Source organism: Priapulus caudatus, unplaced genomic scaffold (genome assembly GCF_000485595.1).
Source record: "Priapulus caudatus unplaced genomic scaffold, Priapulus_caudatus-5.0.1 Scaffold197, whole genome shotgun sequence".
NCBI classification, from domain to species: domain Eukaryota; kingdom Metazoa; phylum Priapulida; class Priapulimorpha; order Priapulimorphida; family Priapulidae; genus Priapulus; species Priapulus caudatus.
In genome coordinates, this window is record NW_014577258.1 from 128818 (window position 1) to 148174 (window position 19357).

General features: G+C 42.4%; 2 protein-coding genes across 2 annotated transcripts in view; one reads left to right on the forward strand and one right to left on the reverse strand.

The window, feature by feature from the left end:
- The window catches only part of LOC106807118 (zinc finger C3H1 domain-containing protein-like), a 31302-nt gene extending 25282 nt beyond the window's left edge, over positions 1 to 6020 (reverse strand). Inside the window, exons 1-8 of the mRNA XM_014809378.1 lie at positions 6015 to 6020; positions 5431 to 5878; positions 4302 to 4411; positions 3188 to 3364; positions 2772 to 2883; positions 2072 to 2203; positions 1476 to 1755; positions 1108 to 1237 (exon numbers count right to left, since the gene is read on the reverse strand). Of these exons, the coding sequence (XP_014664864.1) occupies positions 1108 to 1237; positions 1476 to 1755; positions 2072 to 2203; positions 2772 to 2883; positions 3188 to 3364; positions 4302 to 4411; positions 5431 to 5875 (1386 nt within the window). The 5' untranslated portion in view covers positions 5876 to 5878; positions 6015 to 6020. The remainder of the gene's footprint in view (positions 1 to 1107; positions 1238 to 1475; positions 1756 to 2071; positions 2204 to 2771; positions 2884 to 3187; positions 3365 to 4301; positions 4412 to 5430; positions 5879 to 6014) is intronic.
- Positions 6021 to 7148: 1128 nt separating this feature from the next.
- LOC106807155 (barrier-to-autointegration factor-like) lies at positions 7149 to 13999 on the forward strand. Its single transcript, XM_014809424.1, has 3 exons — positions 7149 to 7237; positions 10065 to 10270; positions 12622 to 13999. The coding sequence occupies exons 2-3, from the start codon at positions 10145 to 10147 to the stop codon at positions 12766 to 12768; spliced, it is 273 nt and encodes a 90-aa protein (XP_014664910.1). The 5' UTR covers positions 7149 to 7237; positions 10065 to 10144; the 3' UTR covers positions 12769 to 13999.
- Positions 14000 to 19357: the final 5358 nt, after the last annotated feature.

Sequence of the window (19357 nt, forward strand, 5' to 3'; positions counted from 1 at the left end):
CAATTCTTGACGGTCGATTTCCGCGCTGGCAAACTTTTATTGTGGTGGAATTTAAACGGGGCGGAGGTAATTCAAACGGGGCGCAACGATTCAAACAGGGGGGAGTTTTCCCAAACGGGGCGCGCGCGCCCCGTTTGCGCAACGTAGGGAGAACCCTGATGAAGCTAAGAGTTAGTTGTTAGCTATTGTTCTAGCGTTGTTTCTTTGGCACATATTTAGACAGACACATCCGCACACGTGTAGGCATAGAACTTGACATCGATGCTGGTAAACGGTGGTAGTGAATGGTCGTGATGACCGAAGGTGTCAAGCAGGGCTCGAATTAAGCGACGAGAAGGACAAAGCAATTTTTTTAGGGCATGTGAGAAATCGCCTTGAATTTTCTCTAAAATAGAAAGGCACCAAGGCAACTCTCAAAATTTGAGAAGGGCACCAAGGCACTTTTGTAAAATAAAAGAATTAGTACATCAACATCGTCTTGCTTTTAATGTACAAAACAATATGCCCCCATGTAAGCTTACACCGTAACACGTACCGACCCCTGTACCCACCTCTGCTAATGGAAGTACAGTAACAAGAAATTTTACATGCCCAGGAGCAAATAATTATCCGATGCTGTTATTATTCCCTCCTGCGACTATCGGTTTTTAGCTCATCATTGCAACTACAGCACGCACGCGCACGTGTTATGTTGATTCGACTAAAAACGAAACTAGGGCAGTAGATTAAAGGGCACCGACGGCAATTACACAAACGGGCAAGGCAGGTGACTGCCGTCGGTCGGGTTGGATTTTCAGGGGCAGTACGGCGATTGATAGGGGCACCGACGGCGATTGATAGGGGCACCGACGGCAATTGCCGTCGGTGCCGTCGGTTAATTCGAGCCCTGGTGTCAAGGATGACGTAAAATATATAGATATTGTTTATTCTATATATATTAGTATGAGATACATTGCACAGCCTGCATAGCCACCTCAAAACCCTGACTGCTAGTCGATTGTCACTAGAAATCGACAAACACAGAAGCACGCACACACACACGCACACACACAAGCACGCACGCACGCACACACAAACAAGCACGCACGCACGCTCGTATGCACACACACCAGGTGAGTCTCTGTTTGAGTCTTCATCGATTTCCATGGCAACCTCCTCATAGTTGTCTCTGGAAGCTGTCGGTTTGATATCCCTGTCAGTAGAGCCGGCTTGCGAAGCTAGACCGACGTGTCCAGACCTGACAACACGAAAACAAATGAACAGCTACGAATAGTACAGTGAAAGTCACTGCGCAGCTACATCTCAAACATTATCGCTGCATACCCATCCATCTTCGCTCCAAGATTTCATAGATCTATAGCAAGATAATGATGATAAGTGTTTGACATCTGCACAAATAACCGACCAATATAATATGCCCAATACGAATCTCAATTATATTCACGCGTTGTAGCTTCTATTTAGTTATTAGTTACCTGGTGTGTTTCGGGGGGCTGGGTGGGCAACCGCTGCGTCCAGATGCCCTCATCAGCTGCAGGAACTGGTTGATCTGCTCATTGTTGTCTTCGAGCGCGAGGATGCGCAGGTGCGACGTGCGCTGCTGAAGCTTCCCGTGTCGCTCGTGCTCGCTCGCCCGCCGCGTGCTCAGACGTGCCTCCTCCTGGTGGTACAGCTCCTCGCGCGCCTTCTGTCGCTTTAGCCGCTCGCGCTGCTTGCGTGCGAGACGACGCACGGGTGTGACGCCCATCGCCGACGCTACAACGCGCGGTCAGGTGGTGCTCAATGACGCGTGAGAGATACCGGCTTACGCGACGCATAATGTCGACTTATAAAACGTGCGATATTAGCTTACGTGACACGCGACGCCTGCTCGTAAAACGTGTGACATTCGCTCAAGTAACGCACAGAACTTCTCTTATATAATTTGGCCACTCATATTATAGGGTAGATATAGCGTCACATATAGTACACTACATGTATATACTCGCAAGAGTTTGTCCATGTAATCAGCGATATTTGCTAATATAATGTACGACATTTGCTCAATAATTCTGAGAGAGAGAGGACTTACCCTTCCTCGGATCGGTGCGGCTCTCTAGTCTGCGGTAGTGCTCCTTCCTCCTCTGCCTGTCCCTCTCTGGCGTCGGCCGCATCTTGTGACGGCTCGGCGGCGACTTGCTCTGAGTTTTTCTCACGTGCTGTGCTGCAGATTCCAAAAAAATAAATCGGTACGCCGTTCATATTGCCATTGGCAGGTTTTCCCGGCTGATGACGTTTACGAGTGTGAGACAATGGAACCTGTGAGACAACGGAACCTGTGAGACAATGGAACCTGTGAGACAACGGAACCTGTTCACCAGCTGGTGTGATTTACAGACATCTCTAACCGATCGGTGTCGAGATAGTGGAATTAAAAAATGCTGGTTAATAAATGAGGTGTGGCAAAGTCGACGTTTTGGCATGTTCAGCACGAACAAATTGATCCATGGCTTGAGTAACTCATCGGATATACATTATAATTAACATTTGGGGGACTTTTCAGACCTGGAAAATTGTATTTTAAAAGTAAGGGGGATTTGAAAATACCAGGATTTTTTACACCTTGGAAATGGCATTTTCAAGTTCCGAGCTTTTCAGCCATGGGAAATGGCATTTTAAAATTCTGGGAATCTAAATTTCCAGGACTTTCCACGCGTGGAAAACAGTATTTTTTAAATTCCAAGACTTCATCCAGCAGCTGTCCACGCAGCAACACAGTGCCGGCAACCTACCTACAGCTTTCTCAGCGGCAGAGGCGAGGGCTATCCTGCGTAACTCCAGCTCTGATATCTCGTCATCGTCGTTGTCCTGCGTCCGTGCCGAATTCACCCTCGCATTGTCACCCTGCATGCGACAGTAGCTCAGTTACACACGCATCGTGTATTATTTATTACCATTATTATTATTATTGTATATCATATATGATTACTGCTCAATATATGCTCAATTACATGTATCGTGTATTCCTATTATTATTTATTATTATTATATAGCATATATTATTATTGATCAATATATATGCACTCATACTGCAGTAGTTTCTAAATCTACCTGTTACTAATACTGCACCAGCTCAATAACTGCAAAATTGATAGTTGTAAAGTAAAATAATTGATTAAATACTAACACATTTCCTGTAAACACTCACCTGCCCCAGAACAACATCCGATTCGCCTTTTCCCACATTCATAGAAGCAAGCTCACCATCCTCACCCGCCGTTATCGCTGCCCTTGATGTGAGGTTAGTTTCAGCTAGTCCTATCAGTGGAATCTCCACTGCTTGGTGGTTTTCTTCCTCCTCTTCATTATTCGCTAATACTGATTCCTGATTAATTAATTAGATAATAAATTAATCACAGTAAATTTTCTATTAATCTTCTAATTATCTAAAGTCAATTTACGTATAGAGCTTAAAATACTTCTCATGAATCACGTTTTTAGGCATTACATTGTATGTCACCAGATTATATCAGGGAATTGGTCACACTAAAGAGATCTACTCGGTACAGTCTGCGATCTGGAAATCAAATGTTAATTGAGCCACCAACTATGAAAACGTTGGCTACACTTGGCGATTGAGCTTTTTCATCAGCTGCCTCAAAATTATGGAATAAGCTACCTAGTCATATTCGATCTGAGCAGTCGCTGGATTAAACGCGGCCTAGTAAAAACTCATCTATTTAACATTGCATTTTTAGTATACATTCGAGTTGAGTTCTATTTGTTGGAAATGTTATAGGATTGTCGTAATTTTAGGATCTATGTTTTACAGTGTTGCAGTCCGCTATTTTATAATCAGCCATTGTAATGCGCAAGTGAACATATTTGCATGTAACTTGCAAAATATAAATCAATAATTATTATTATTATTATTAAATTTATTGTTTGCACTTCACCAATCAACACTATTATCAGTGCCGATTAATGATAATCAGTGTAATGAAGTATAGTACACTGTAATATAGTACGTGGTAATATGTGATTTGTCATTATACATTCCATGTTAATACTACCTAACTTTTATATACTAAAAGCTCACAACAAAAAATTGTTAATTTCTGATTCTCAGCCAGCATGCGCCCTAGTAATTTTAGATGTCTAAAACCTAAGAGAATGTCCAGTAAAAATTCAGATACACAGGAGCACGCTTACGAGTACTTCAAAAAAATCTTCAAACTGACATGTTACTAAAAACGTTAATGTCAAGGAACTAGTGAAGACGTCACTCCTGTGCACTTGCGATCGTACGCTAGCATACCTACCTCGTGGCTGGTTGACACTGGTTCCTCAAGCTTCGCAAGCTGATTCTGGATGTTCTTATACTCTGCCAGCAGTTTTGAATACGAGTCGTCGTGCCTGTTTTCCACGCCGTCTGAAAATGATGCAGTCGCATAGATATGATCATGACTACGATATCCATACAGCTGTACAATCGTGCATGCTTGAGTTTGTTCAGGAGCAGAGTGTGTGGATGTGTGTACACTTTTAAGACTTGCTTATATCAGGAGTAAGATAATATAGGCTATAATATATCCTATAATAGCCTATAATATAATACATCCTATATTATCTTACTCCTGCTTATATCAGTAACAGAATTATACTTCCATATAAATAGAGGTTCACATTAACACTACACTGCAGTGTAAATATACCTCATGGAGCTAACATATCCCATACCAGGGTTCTCCCTACGTTGCGCAAACGGGGCGCGCACGCCCCGTTTGGGAAAACTCCCCCCTGTTTCAATCGTTGCGCCCCGTTTAAATTACCTCTGCCCCGATTAAATTCCACCACAATAAAAGTTTGACAGCGCGGGAATCGATCGTCAAGAATTCCAATTCGACAAGGACACCCGACGCGTGTATTTTTACCATACCACGCATGCACTGCAGACCACACACAAGTAGAAACAGTCCACCTGTCCCGCACGCAACACTAACTGTACACCGACTCGGCTATCTTATATATACAAGAACCCCAAATACCGTCTATGGTGTGGTAGCGATTTTACGTATTAATTAGTGGTACGGTAAAAAAACACGCCCCCCAGACCCCCCTAGTTTCCCCTCCCTTTCCTTCCCCCCTCCACCTTCCCCTCCCCTCCCCCCTGTTTGAATTTCATCCTGGGGAGAACCCTGCATACGTATACGTATACTGTCTATAAGTATAAGATTCCACCATTATAAGTATCACACAACGATATCAAGATTTATACAATCATAAAATTGTGCAATTTAACACACCACACGCATGTATACACACATACAATACACAGTTACACACGCAAATTAAAAAATGTACACGTGTGATAAAATAATTAACCTAGTTAAAACTATGTCCTCGTACTGTGATGCACGTAATTGTGAAGTGTTTTCCGTGTAGCCTTACCCTTAATGGCCTGGCGTTTTCTCGCACCATGTTTGGGAACCCTGCTGTGAATACTGTTCCATAGTTTAGAAGAGTTGGCCTTTCTACTCTCCGTGAATTTATGCGGCAGCTCGTTGGTCAGGTTTGGCGAACATGGGTCGTAGCCCGTACTTGTAGCAGCTGTCACGTTTTCATCGAAGACTTTGTTGTTGTGACTTTCCAGCGTCTGGCTGAGCAACTCTTGTTGTGTTGACGACGTTTTTCGCGCTTTAGAATGTCTGCTCCTATTTTCTTTGGTGCTAGTGCTATTGGCGCTGCTCGGTTGGTGGCGTTTGCGACTATGAGCATGACGGTGAAGTGGAGACGTTATGACAATTTCCGGAAATTCGTCGAGTAACTCACCATCGTCTTCTATTTCGCCTTCCTCTAACTCCGCCTGTTCTGCCGCGTTACAAGCCGCAGACATACTCTGTCAAAATACGCAAACAGATATATAATATAGTTATAAAAATATGCGTTGAAATATTTTGGAGCACATTATGAGTAAACATTCACAGTTTCAGTCTTTCCAAGCAAAGTTTCACAATGTGACAAGATTCGTTTACAACACAAAAATGATCCAATATGTCTGCAGATACTAGCGTCATCTACCGGTGCTACCTAGCGGCTGGTGCGCGACCACTAATCTATCACCGTGATTTATATGCTCTGTTTATATCTAGATTATTTAGCAAGCGCGTAGCCAGGGGGGTCCTAGAGGCCCTAGGACCCCCCAATCAAAATAAAAATCAAATTATTTTTTTTTCTCTATTATTTTTTATCCATAACAACGAAGGTGCATTTCACCTGTCTATGACCGACACGCCTCCTCCCTTCTCGCACAAATTTTTCCTCGCTCGCTGTCCCTAAAAAATAATCCATATAAATGATCCCTATGATCCCATTCTGAATTTTCTAATGGTAATAATGCAATTTTAAATCAAACTGTTGGCGGCATCTCCCGGTACGCAGCTAGGTATTATAAAAAAAAGAACCTGAGAAAACACATTCAACCCTGTTTAGGGTAATGCAACTGAAGGTCAATAGGGTTTTTAAAATATTACATAATCTCGGCCCACAGTATATTACAGAAGGTTTCATGTTAACGTCAGAAGTCCATGGTTTCAATACAAAAACCCTAGAAGGTGAGATGTCTATTTTTAACCCGAGGGTGGGAAGCAGCGGGAAAAACTCTTTTACTTATACTGCAATTGAAGCTTGGAACTGATCTCTACCACAGCAAGTCATGACAAATTCTGTTTATTCTACTTCTAGTTTTAAGTAGTGTTAAGAAATGTCTGATGGAAAAGGTAGAATCACTAGAGGCAGAGGAGTATGTTTTTCACTAAAAGAATTCGGTTGAAATTAGGCATAAGAAAAGTTGTATCGTCTTGTGAAAATGTACCATTGTATGACCGATTAAAACTACAAATCTGTATATTTCAACCGTGAAAAACATACCCCTAACCATAGTGAAAAACATACCCTTCTGCCTCGATTTTTATTTATTTTTGTGTATTATCCAATACACAATTTATTTTTGTGTATTATCCTTGGTAATTATCCAATTTTATGAATTCACTCAATTTTTATTGTAAAAGTATGCAATGTATTGTATATGATGGATAATTGCCTAAATAAATAAATAAAAATAAAAACCCTCTAAGCAGTCATGTGATCACATCTCTAATGCATGATGGGATTTCAAGTTTGAGCGGCACTATTCAAGATGTCTGACTTTATTTTCGTTTTGTAACAAGTTTAGCTAAATAAAGCCTAAATTATTCGGGTAAGACAGTTATTTGTGTGGTAAATATGCGGCGAGTGTTTAGTTAAGTCTTAAAAACTTTAAGTGAGCAAATTTGTAATTTTCATTTCGCTGCGTTATGGGCTTACGGAACCTTACCGGCTAGTGCTATTTTGTTTCGTCACTGTCAGTGTTGTCTGTTGAGGCGGTTACTCTACCCAAGGAGCTAAATATAACAAGAGTCGCGTTCACACGGTCATGATTTGGCTCGAACCAAATGGGCTAGATTTGGCTCGGGCCGGGTTGAGTCGGCGCGTTCACACGTACGCAAGTGAATAATTATACTGTCTGTCAAATTCAAATTCGAAGTAAAATAAATTTTATTGCACAAATATCTCACAGATACTGATACTAGTAGTAGTACTATAGCCCGCGTACAGTTGCCAGCGGCAACTGTACGCGGGCTATAGTACTAGAGCCACTTTGGCAGTATGTCGCGAGATGGCGTTGTTTACTATTTAGAGTGTTTACTTACGTTCCGAATTTAATTTAATCAATCTTGAAAACGTGGATCGCTACAAATTTTTTCGAATTTTTAACTGTTTGGACTTTATTTGTCGAAGTACACGTTGACCGCGGCATCTACCTGCTCAATCGCGATTTACCTCTCCTACCGCTCGCCGAAAGCTTGGTGCTAAAATTTGGCTCGCGCCTGTCCGGCGTTTTCGATGGGGCCAAAAATCTGGCTCGCCTAATTAGGCTCGGCCAAAACGTCCGGTGAACCACATGCACTTGGAACGTTTTCAATAATAAAATGATGGTTAATAAATACAACTTGTCAAGGACTAATACTGGCCGCTACCAAGTACATTAGGGCCTACCAGTAAATACTGTTAACGTAATAGTCTTAATGTTTGATTGACCCCTAATACTTCACTCATACACCGTCCAATACCATCGGCTGCAACAACATAGCGCGCACGCCCTGTGCATGCAACAAATACACAGTGATAGAGAGAAGGTAAAGCGTTCGCAAGAAATTCAGACCGCTCCAATCTTTTCCAGCACTTAGAGGGAAATATCACGTCCAAACGCCCATGATATTGGCTACTGTGTGTAGCTAAATGGTCACTTGTTGCGAAATATATGTCTTGCAACTTGGTAAACCACATACTTTACCCAAAAAAAAAAATTGCATCAGAATTGATCCCAGAATGCAATGCGCCGCCATTGCTCATGTACTGTCCCGTTTACAATCGCTTTCATGGAAATTTGCGGCAAATTCGAACAGATTTCTCATATAATTCTGGGTAAGTATGGGGTACAAGTTGCAAGACCATATATTCGGGCGTGTGAACGCAGCCTAAGGAGAGGAAGCGCCAGCCATATCTGCCCAAATATTGCCAATAATTTGGGTCAATTGGTCCAGAAACAGATTATGTTCTATTGTCCTCTGGGGACGGATCTGCACAGCCGTTTCAGCTGATTATGGTCCATAGATGGCATCCTTGAGGCGAAGCACACAGCCAATCGCTTCTCTCCTTGTTATATGTAGGCTCCTTGACCTACTAGCCCGACAGGCGTTGTTTTTTTTTCCCGCCGCCCCCGCCCCGACCGCCCCGCCCCGGCCCCCCGGGGGGGGGGGGGGGGGGGGGGGGGGGGAAAAAAAAACCCGCCCCCCCCCCGGCCGGCGCGCCCCGCCCCCGCGCCACGCCCCCCCCCCGCGCCCCGCCCCCCCGCCCGCCCCCGCCCCGCCCCGCCGCCCGCCGCCCCCCGCCCGCCCGCCCGCCCCGCCCCGCGCCCGCCCCCGCCGCCCCGCCCCCGCGGGGGATTGTGACATTGTCTAGCAACCGATTGTCTATACGGTCTTCTACCCTAGCAAGACGCGTTTCTTCGAGCTAACTCAAAAACACAAAAAAGCTACCTGCCGGGCGGTGTTGTGCGACAGGGATCCAAGCTTTAGCAATGATATTAAAATGAAAAATAGTCTGCCTGTGAAGGCAGTAAATGAAGGAAATACTTATGTTTATGGGAGTTTAGTAGGAATATACTGCAGTCACCCAGTGATTCATAATACATAACACAGCGGCCAACGCTTAGCAATTATGTTTAATTTCATTAAATATTATGTTAAAAATTAAAGTTAGATACAGGAAATCAAAGAAAAAATTCCAAATATATGAAATAGCCATAATAATTAATATAACGAATACACACTTTTTTATAAAATTCTTTTTATAAGATCATCGAGGCCTTGATTTCCCAATTTTAAGAATTTTTTAAGATAATGCTGAGGCTGCGATCCATCAGACACACATTTGTCACTCGGATGACGACGGCGACGAGTGGCTGATAATGAGGATGACCGATTCTATGACGTTGAATTTTGCGGCCGTAGGGTGAAAGTTCATTATGAAAATGGGTGGTTTGAAGGCACTCTTGAATACTTCAATGACGACATACATAAATATCATGTTTCCTACCCCGACGAGAGTGAGGACTATATTGGCCTCGAAGACATTGACGGCGTAGAAGTCGTATTACTGTAGTTTAACGAATTGCGTATATTTTGAAAAGGAGGGGTTACTTTCTTGTTGTGTTATACATTGGTTCTTTTATTGGATATTAGCATTTTCCTCTTTCGTTCAACCACCACGTTTTACATGCCATCGCATTTAACAGTTTTAATGAAAATATAAGTCGATTTTTTTCAACAATTATTTAAGAATTATTTAAGGCTCAAAATGTCGATTTTCTAAGAATCACGAGGCTCAAAAAAAAAGTACGATTCTTATAAACAAAAAAGTGTGTAATATAGATACACCACTTGCTAGTATTCTTATTTAATGTAACTTAACCTGTTTATTAGGTTTACGTGAAGGAAAGCTGAGGCTAAACTAACAGAGAATCTGCTGATCAACCTTCACACGTTCGTACAGACTACACACTATGTCGTCCACATCACAGAAGCATCGTAACTTTGTCGCCGAGCCGATGGGCGACAAACTGGTTACGGAACTCGCTGGCATCGGACCCGTGCTCGGCGGACGCCTGCAAGATAAGGGGTTCGATAAGGTACGAATCGTCGTTGTCGTGGGGCAAGTAACGCTCAATTCTCTCGACTTATTTTCTCTCCTTGGATTTCCGTTTTTATGATCACTACCGGTACCTCTTAAAAAATGTTGGTATCTGTTTCAGTGTATCTGTTAAAACTAAAAGTTATTATTACGAGAGTTTTGCTCAGAAACCCTCAACCCAAAAAAATATAGCGAAATATGGTCTCACCTCACAGCGGATATATATCACTGATTACACCGGCATTAAAAACACTAAGATTTTAAGCAGTTATAGGCTTATAGCATAGAAAATTGGATATGAACACATCGTAACAGCAATGAATTTTATCGTGTCGCGATAATGGCCGAATTGGTAAACTTATAAATTGTCGGTGATTAATTGAAAACAACTGCATTTGAGAGAGACTGTATGTCTATGGCAGATAGGCGGCGGCGCTACTAGCTAGTCTAGATACAATAATGTAACCCAACTAGAGTAGGGTTACAACGCGAGCCTATTCTTTTCTTTGGAGGAGCCCCCGAGTGATTCACTTCTGAGTGATGACTATGTATCACAATACTCTGCATTAAACTAATATAACCTGTTACAAAATTTCGAAGCGACGAGCGGCGATATTTCGAACCTGTGGCGTATGCATTCCCAATGCGCATAGCATTCGGCTAACTTCGGCACCTGTGTTGCCTGACTTGCTGGCGCTGGTGACGTCATGACTGACAGCAGGCATCCCATGATACATTCGATCTTGGAGCCGAAGTAAGCCGAAGAAATTTTGTAACAGGTTATATTAGTTTAATACACAGTATTGTGATACATAGTAATTCCCAGGATGGCGGAGAAAGGTTCTTGTTTAGAATAAACCCAGTTTGGAAAAAAGCACCACAAAACCACCCTGAGTGAATCACTCGGGGGGGGGGGGCTCCTCCAAAGAAAAGAATAGGCTCACGTTGTAACACTACTCTAAATGGGTTACATTATTGTAACTACTAGCGAGTCCAGCACTACCGGCTCTAGTGCAAGATTACAGCAAACAATTGTTTACCAAACTATTTCGAAAATTGCATGTTTTGGTGACTACGAAGGTGCTAAGACATTTTATCAGTACTCAGACAATTTCTGTTGCTCAAGCAATAATGGTAGGTATCATGAAAGTGGGGAAAACACTGGAACTCTTGTAATAATAACTTTAAGCATAACTAAGCAAAAACATTTATATTCATTTATTTAATAAATAATTTGCGTGATCGTGTTACGTCTTCACGCAAAGCAGTACTCTCGAGTATTCAAGTAATTGTGATATTTCAATGTAGCGAGCAGTGCTCAATTTTAAGGTTTTTTTGGGGTTGTCCGGAGAACAACCAAGAGAGTAGCATATGGTTGTCCCTCAAGAGTTTTGGTTGTCCGGATATTATTTAAACATGTGCTGCATGCGCTCTGCTCACGTGATGCTCAGTGCTGTAAAGCAAAAGGCCTAATCATGTACATTTTGTACATATTGCAGTGACAGCAGACATGGCCATTCGCATTGTTTCACTCATTATATGAAGAGAATAAAATATTGGTAATGTGGTAAATGATGCTGGGATCAAGACGTATAATAATAGTAATTGAAAGTTGCATGAAATTTATTTCATAACATTTACATTAACACTGTGTCAAGTCACAGATGAGCAAAAATTGAAAATTTACAAATTGAAAAAAAAAAAGTTCAAAATTAATTTAGAGGTTGGACACCGGACAACCACGGAAGCAATTTGTAGTTGCCCGAGAGAAAATCCAGTCGTCACGGGCGACTGGACGACTGTTAAAATTGAGCCCTGGCGAGTGATATCTTGGTAGAACTAATACTAAGAACTACACTGATAATAAGAAAAACTGCAACATCTTATATGAATATAGCTAATACTCAATCTGAAATGTACGACTTTTAAAGCAGTAAATTCTTGTTACAGTACACAATCTATTATCCAAACCCTTTGGACCAGACACGTTTCGGAATTCGGAATGGTAGTATAGCACAGATATACATGGATACCGTATATCCTGCAACTAGCCAGTATTAAAACCCAAGTTTTCAAGAGGCAAAGTGCTGTACCGGTACAAGACAATATTACCGGTACCGGTACCTGTACCGGTACAGTACAATATATGTATGAGTAATGCCAAACACATTATTATTTATGCAGTGGGCCTTGTGCAGCCAAATGCGAGCTTTGGTGTGCAGATGACCACGGCACCACGAAAAAACTCAGTTTTTGGAGCTTTTCGGTTTTCAGAATTTCGGATAATAGATTGTGTACTGTACTATATCCAACCAGTGAACTCATATGTTTGTTGTTTTTCTATTTCAGGCGTATGTTGTCCTAGGCCAGTTTTTGATATTGAAGAAAGATAAGGAAATGTTTGTAGATTGGCTGAAGGACACAATATTGGCAAACAGCAAGCAGGCTAGCGACTGTCATCAGTGTCTATCAGACTGGTGCGACTCATTTCTCTAGATGCTGTGTATTCATCTCTGGTTCGACTTCATTGCCACTACTATTCAAGTTTCTATCGTTGCTGATGTCAGGAACCATCTATCAATCAAGTCTGCCAAAATGATGCCACATAAATACCGTGAAACACAGATTTGGAGGTGCCGTGTAGTTTGATCGCAATATTCTATTTCACGTGTAAAACTGTAATTTATATTGGCTGTATAGGTACATTGATATGCAGCCTTTTTAATCTACACTGTCTGTTACATGAGAATTTTTAAATTGCTAACTCATGTCTGGTTGCTAGCGAGTGCAGTGAACTGTCTTTATCATTGACTAAAGGTGTAGTTGGAAACGAAATTTTGAAGTGCAATGTTTTGCACCAATTGCCTGTAGATACTAATTCTCTGAAAATAATAGTGAGCTGAAAGTTAATGTCATTTTTGTAATTAGATGTTTTCATATATGAAAATCATAACAGGCCGCTTTTTTTTTTTATTTGACGAAAATGCCGATATAACAAAGTGCTATCACGACTCGCAACAACATATATATCATCCCTGTATAGTTGGATACCCACAATATATAATCAGAAGTTTCACACAGTCTAGTTTAAATATCATACAGGATCTACTACTATTGCAAATGTTAGGTTTTATTGTGAAGTGATCATTATGTGCAACTGTTCGTATCCAAATTATTAAAAAAAAAGGAATAATAATTCAATGCCATTAGGTCTCACAAAGTATTGAAAGCACGGAGTTTCCACTACGTGATATTTTTATTTTTACAGTGACACTTGTTTTTGTATATTATAGGCTATTAGGATACATTAATTATAATAATAGTAGTAATAATAAACTAACACGTTTTAATATGGCCATTGTTAGTCACAAGTGCAAGTCTGTTGTTTTTACATCGTGTGTCGCATCACGACAATAAATGTACAATTTGTCGTGCGTACGTAATGGTGAATATGTTGGAAGTATTTTTGTGTACAGGAGGCAGGATATGCACGTGTTGTCACACCCTCGTTTATCATCACCACATAGAATGTAAATGAATAGGTGTCAAAGCAATTTGCTAAGAGTCTGGTCAGTGGGTGTACGTCCTCATATACGGCAAAGTTACCTTGGTTCGCACAGGACGAATGTTCCAATCTAGGAGGTGCCAGTTTGACGCCGTACGCTAGACATGAAGTTATAATTATTCTTCATGCGATTTCAGTTATGCAATAAAATGGGTTGGCATACGTGTTGCCTTCAGTGTTAGTTTCCTTGTTTGTTTACATGTGGTGAGGGTCAAGAGAAGACAGTATCGTTATCATTTTTTTCATTTAAAGAAAACCGGTCAGTCATGGTCACTCATTTGGAAAATCGGAAATTATTGTAGAGCTGAACAAATTGGTGACAGTGTTAAACTGTTAATGATGTCTAGACGAAATCCAACCCAATTTAAAGAACAACTGACATTTTGTTTGCCGATTGATCATCAAGGAATGAAAACAGAACAGCTAATTAACGGGTCTGGAATTCCTATATGTAGTGTTCCACAGTACTCACTGTTTAGGGATAAACCTTAATAAATTATGTACAGTAATCAAAACCTCTCAAGCCTCTCACACTCTCTAAGGGAAAATATAAAACGAGCAAGAAAAACAGGAATTTTTGCTATCGGCACACCATTCAACCATTTTGTTTATTAATACCGTAACACTATACAAGCAGTATATATAATCATAATCTTCTGCGGAAATCACACGCGAAATAATATTAGGAATTTTACACCTGAAAAACAAATGACAAGCATAAGATCGTGGAAGGGACAGATATTGGTTAACAACGTTTTAGCTAAAAAAGACTCCGTCACAACTTCACCCAGCTTGCTCGCATCTGATCGATTCATCTCACTGCATTGATAAGACTATACATTTTACAAATTTCCGACATACTCTCCATTCGACTAAATTACACTCGTAACGAACGCGCGACAGGCATGCAATGAGGTATGAACGCACAGAGCTACGTACCACCCGACACACACACACACCTGAAAGGAGCGACCGTTCACTACTCGTCATACCCCATACGAGGGTAACCCGTCTCATAATGGCTACCCACAAAAATATTTTTACAGGAATAATCTGTGTTCGGTAGGAGCAGTGACCCTACGCTACGTTTGTACTCTCACAATAGCTACCCCCACCCACCAAATGTTTTCGGAGGAATAATCGGAGTGTTTAGTAGGACGTATTTCTACCTATCCTTATCACAACGACTACCCCCTCGCAAAACGTTTTTCAAGAAATAACCTGTTCAATAGGAGGACCCAATAATGGGGTTTTGCACAACGATTGCATAGTATCAAGAGTAGATAGTAGTCTTGATAGTATAATACTGTTTATCGACATGCTAGTACCTCTAGAGGCAACTACGGGAATGTCTCGTCTAATGTTAATTAGGGATTTCATTGATACAACGACCTGGTGCGTTCTGATGCGATAGCGCAATGTGCATAGTCACAACTAAATTACTGGAAAGAGTGTAATGCATGAAAGCTTCCTATGAGTACGTCCATTAAAAACGCCAGGATTTTTCTTCACTGTTATTCAGCTGTGCGCGCGTGCGTGGGCACGCACGTGAAGCATTTCCCCCTCGAATACATGTCAACCTGTGTAGTGGGGATTAGTATATCACGCGGAATTATTTCACAGCACGGATGATTGCGATCAGAGTTTTCTCGCAACGGCGCGTTAAAGCTAACGCATCCTGCAGCGCACGACGTCGAAAACGGTCAGACACAACTACAACAACAACAACATCAACCTTTGACATGATTTCATCTGATTTTCACTAATCACAGCGCGCCCTGCTACACGAGGCAGCGCCATTCGACACGGTGTTATCCGCACCTGCATTACCACCGTGAAAACGCCTGGAAACCCGTCCCACACGTAATGTACTAGGTGGCGCCAGCTGCACACGGATCCTTCTGGCCGCGCTATTAATGTGCGAGCCGCTGCGAGACGTCGTCAAGTCGAAAATATCACAAAATAGAATGAAGCCGGCAAGCCGTCGACAACTGCAACAGGGGTCGCCGCTGTCGCTGCCGCCAACGATCGTGCGAGACCGGGGTCGTCCGAAACACCTCACAGACAATTCTGTCATAGGAAGTCGCTACTTTGAAAGCAAAGCATCGGTCGCAATGACTGTGACATCGCGGACTCACGACGGGCGTGACGATCCGCGATGCTTCTGACACTGAGCTACAGTGTGGCAACTACAGTACCACATTCCCAAACTCACGCGGCACAACTCCGCGTCTATACATAATAACCTCAGCGCGAAGCTGCCTGCTGCTGCACCGAATAGTGGCCACGTCGAAAATCCGGCGTCGGCCCCGCGAGCCGATCCATTCGCAATAAATATCGAGCTTATCAATTCGCCCATTAAAAAAGTTCCCTACCGTGACACCTGCTCCCCTCCCCCCTTCTCCTCTCTTGTACGAGCGGCGTTCGTGTCAAATAATAACTTACAATCCCTTACGCGCGTGGATGCCGTGCCACCCTCGCCCGGTAAGCCGCGCACGCCGGAGTAACCGCGAATGATGCTACCCCGACGCAGACACGGTACGTTCCGGCGCGTCAGCGAGGCGACACGGCAAGTTTCATTAGTTTGCAAAGTGGCACGTCGTCAAGACGCAAGAGAGGTCTGTTACGACTCGTCACGCAGACTCTCGGAAAGTTGTTCACTTGTCCACGCACCTCTCGGCAGAGTTGTAGCGTTGTAGCGATTTGCCGTCGGTTCATGCGATCACCCGGAAACCGCACGCAAACGTGCCGGTGAAGAGGTAATGCAAAGTTTATCGGAAGTTGTTCACTTGTATGTGCGTCGCACTTGAACCCTCAGCTTTGTAAACGTTGATAAACGTGTAAATACGTCGAAGGCGCTCCGTTAGATTTAAACAACATGTAGAGGGCGCTCCCGATAGATGGCAACAACATGTAGATGGCGCTCTGGTTAGATTTAAGCAACATGTAGAGGGCGCTCCCGATAGAACGCAGCAACATGTAGAGGGCGCTCCGATTAGATGGCGACAACATGTAGAGAACGCTTCCCGGTTAGTTGTGCGCAACACGTAGATGGCGCTCCGGTTAGACGTGTGCAACACATAGAGGGCGCTCTAGTTGGATGTGCGCAACATGTAGAGGGCGCTCCAGTTAGATATAAACAACATGTAGAAAACGCTTCCCGGTTAGTTGTGCGCAACACATAGATGGTTCTCCGGTTAGACATGTGCAACACATAGAGGGCGCTCTAGTTGGATGTGCGCAACACATAGAGGGCGCTCCAGTTAGATGTCAACAACACATAGAGGGCGCTCCGGTTAGATGTCAACAACACATAGAGGGCGCTCCGGTTAGATGTTACCGGGGCTACGATAGTTAACGACATTCGATGTTACACTGGTTGCTGCGGTCTCGCTGGTTACCATGGTTATGCTGGTTACCATGGTTATGCTAGTTACCAGGGTTGTGCTGGTCAAAGACGTTCGATGTTACACTGGTTACTGCGGTCATGATGGTTACCATGGTTATAGCTGCAACACATAGCGCGCACGCCCTTGTGCATGCACAAATACACAGTGATAGAGAGAAGGTAAGAAAGCGTTCGCACAGAAATTCCAGACCGCTCCAATCTTTTCCCAGCACTAGAGGAGAAATACACGTCCAAACGCCATGATATTGGCTACTGTGTGTAGCTAAATGGTCACTTGTTCGAAATATATGTCTTGCAACTTGGTACCACATACTTTACCCAAAATTGCATCAGAATTGATCCCAGAATGCAATGCGCCGCCATTGCTCATGTACTTGTCCCGTTTACGAATCGGCTTCATGGGAAATTTGCGGCAAATTCGAACAGGATTTCTCATATAATTCTGGGTAAAGTATGTGCTACCAAGTTGCAAGACATATTTCGCGTGTGAACGCGCCTAAGGAGAGGAAGCGCCGCCATATCTGGCCCAAATATTTGCCATATTTGGTCATATTGGTCCAGAACAGATTAGTGTTCTATTGTCTCTGGGGGACGGATCTGCACAGCCGTTTCAGCTGATTATGGTCCATAGATGGCATCCTTGAGGCGAAAAGCACACAGCCAATCCGCTTCCTCTTTTTGTTATATGTAGCTCCTTGACTCTACCTAGCCCGACCAGGCTGTGCGACCGATTGTGACATTGTCTATGCAACCGATTGTCTATACGGTCTTCTAACCTTAGCAAGACCGTTTCTTCGAGCTAACTCTACCCTGCCGGCGGTGTTGTGCGACAGGGATCCAAGCTTTAGCAATGATATTAAAATGAAAAATAGTCTCCTGTGAAGCAGTAAATAAAGGAAATACTTATGTTATGGGATTTAGTAGAATATACTGCAGTCACTCAGTGATTCATAATTTACATAACACAGCAGTGTCACGCTTACAATTATGTTTAATTTCATGTAAATATTATGTTAAAATTAAGTTAGATTACAGGAAATCAAAAGAAAAAATTCCAATATATGAAATAGCCATAATAATTAATATAACATGAATACACACTTTTTTTATAAGAATTCTTTTTATAAGAATCATCGAGGCTTGATTTCCCAAATTTTAAGAATTTTTTAAGAATAATGCTGAGGCTCGATCATCAGACACACATTGTCACTCGATGACGACGGCGACGAGTGGATTGATAATGAGGATGACCGATTCTATGACGTTGAATTTTGCGGCCGTAGGGTGAAAGTTCATTATGAAAATGGGTGGTTTGAAGGCACTCTTGAATACTTCAATGACGACATACATAAATATCATGTTTCCTACCCCGACGAGAGTGAGGACTATATTGGCCTCGAAGACATTGACGGCGTAGAAGTCGTATTACTGTAGTTTAACGAATTGCGTATATTTTGAAAAGGAGGGGTTACTTTCTTGTTGTGTTATACATTGGTTCTTTTATTGGATATTAGCATTTTCCTCTTTCGTTCAACCACCACGTTTTACATGCCATCGCATTTAACAGTTTTAATGAAAATATAAGTCGATTTTTTTCAACAATTATTTAAGAATTATTTAAGGCTCAAAATGTCGATTTTCTAAGAATCACGAGGCTCAAAAAAAAAGTACGATTCTTATAAACAAAAAAGTGTGTAATATAGATACACCACTTGCTAGTATTCTTATTTAATGTAACTTAACCTGTTTATTAGGTTTACGTGAAGGAAAGCTGAGGCTAAACTAACAGAGAATCTGCTGATCAACCTTCACACGTTCGTACAGACTACACACTATGTCGTCCACATCACAGAAGCATCGTAACTTTGTCGCCGAGCCGATGGGGGACAAACTGGTTACGGAACTCGCTGGCATCGGACCCGTGCTCGGCGGACGCCTGCAAGATAAGGGGTTCGATAAGGTACGAATCGTCGTTGTCGTGGGGCAAGTAACGCTCAATTCTCTCGACTTATTTTCTCTCCTTGGATTTCCGTTTTTATGATCACTACCGGTACCTCTTAAAAAATGTTGGTATCTGTTTCAGTGTATCTGTTAAAACTAAAAGTTATTAT

Excerpts from the sequence above, each read along its gene's own strand:
- LOC106807155 (XM_014809424.1), top strand. The coding sequence starts at position 10,145 with ATGTCGTCCACATCACAGAAGCATCGTAACTTTGTCGCCGAGCCGATG. Across the intron at positions 10,271-12,621 it reads AAGATAAGGGGTTCGATAAG|GCGTATGTTGTCCTAGGCCA; the intron begins GTACGAATCGTC and ends TTTCTATTTCAG.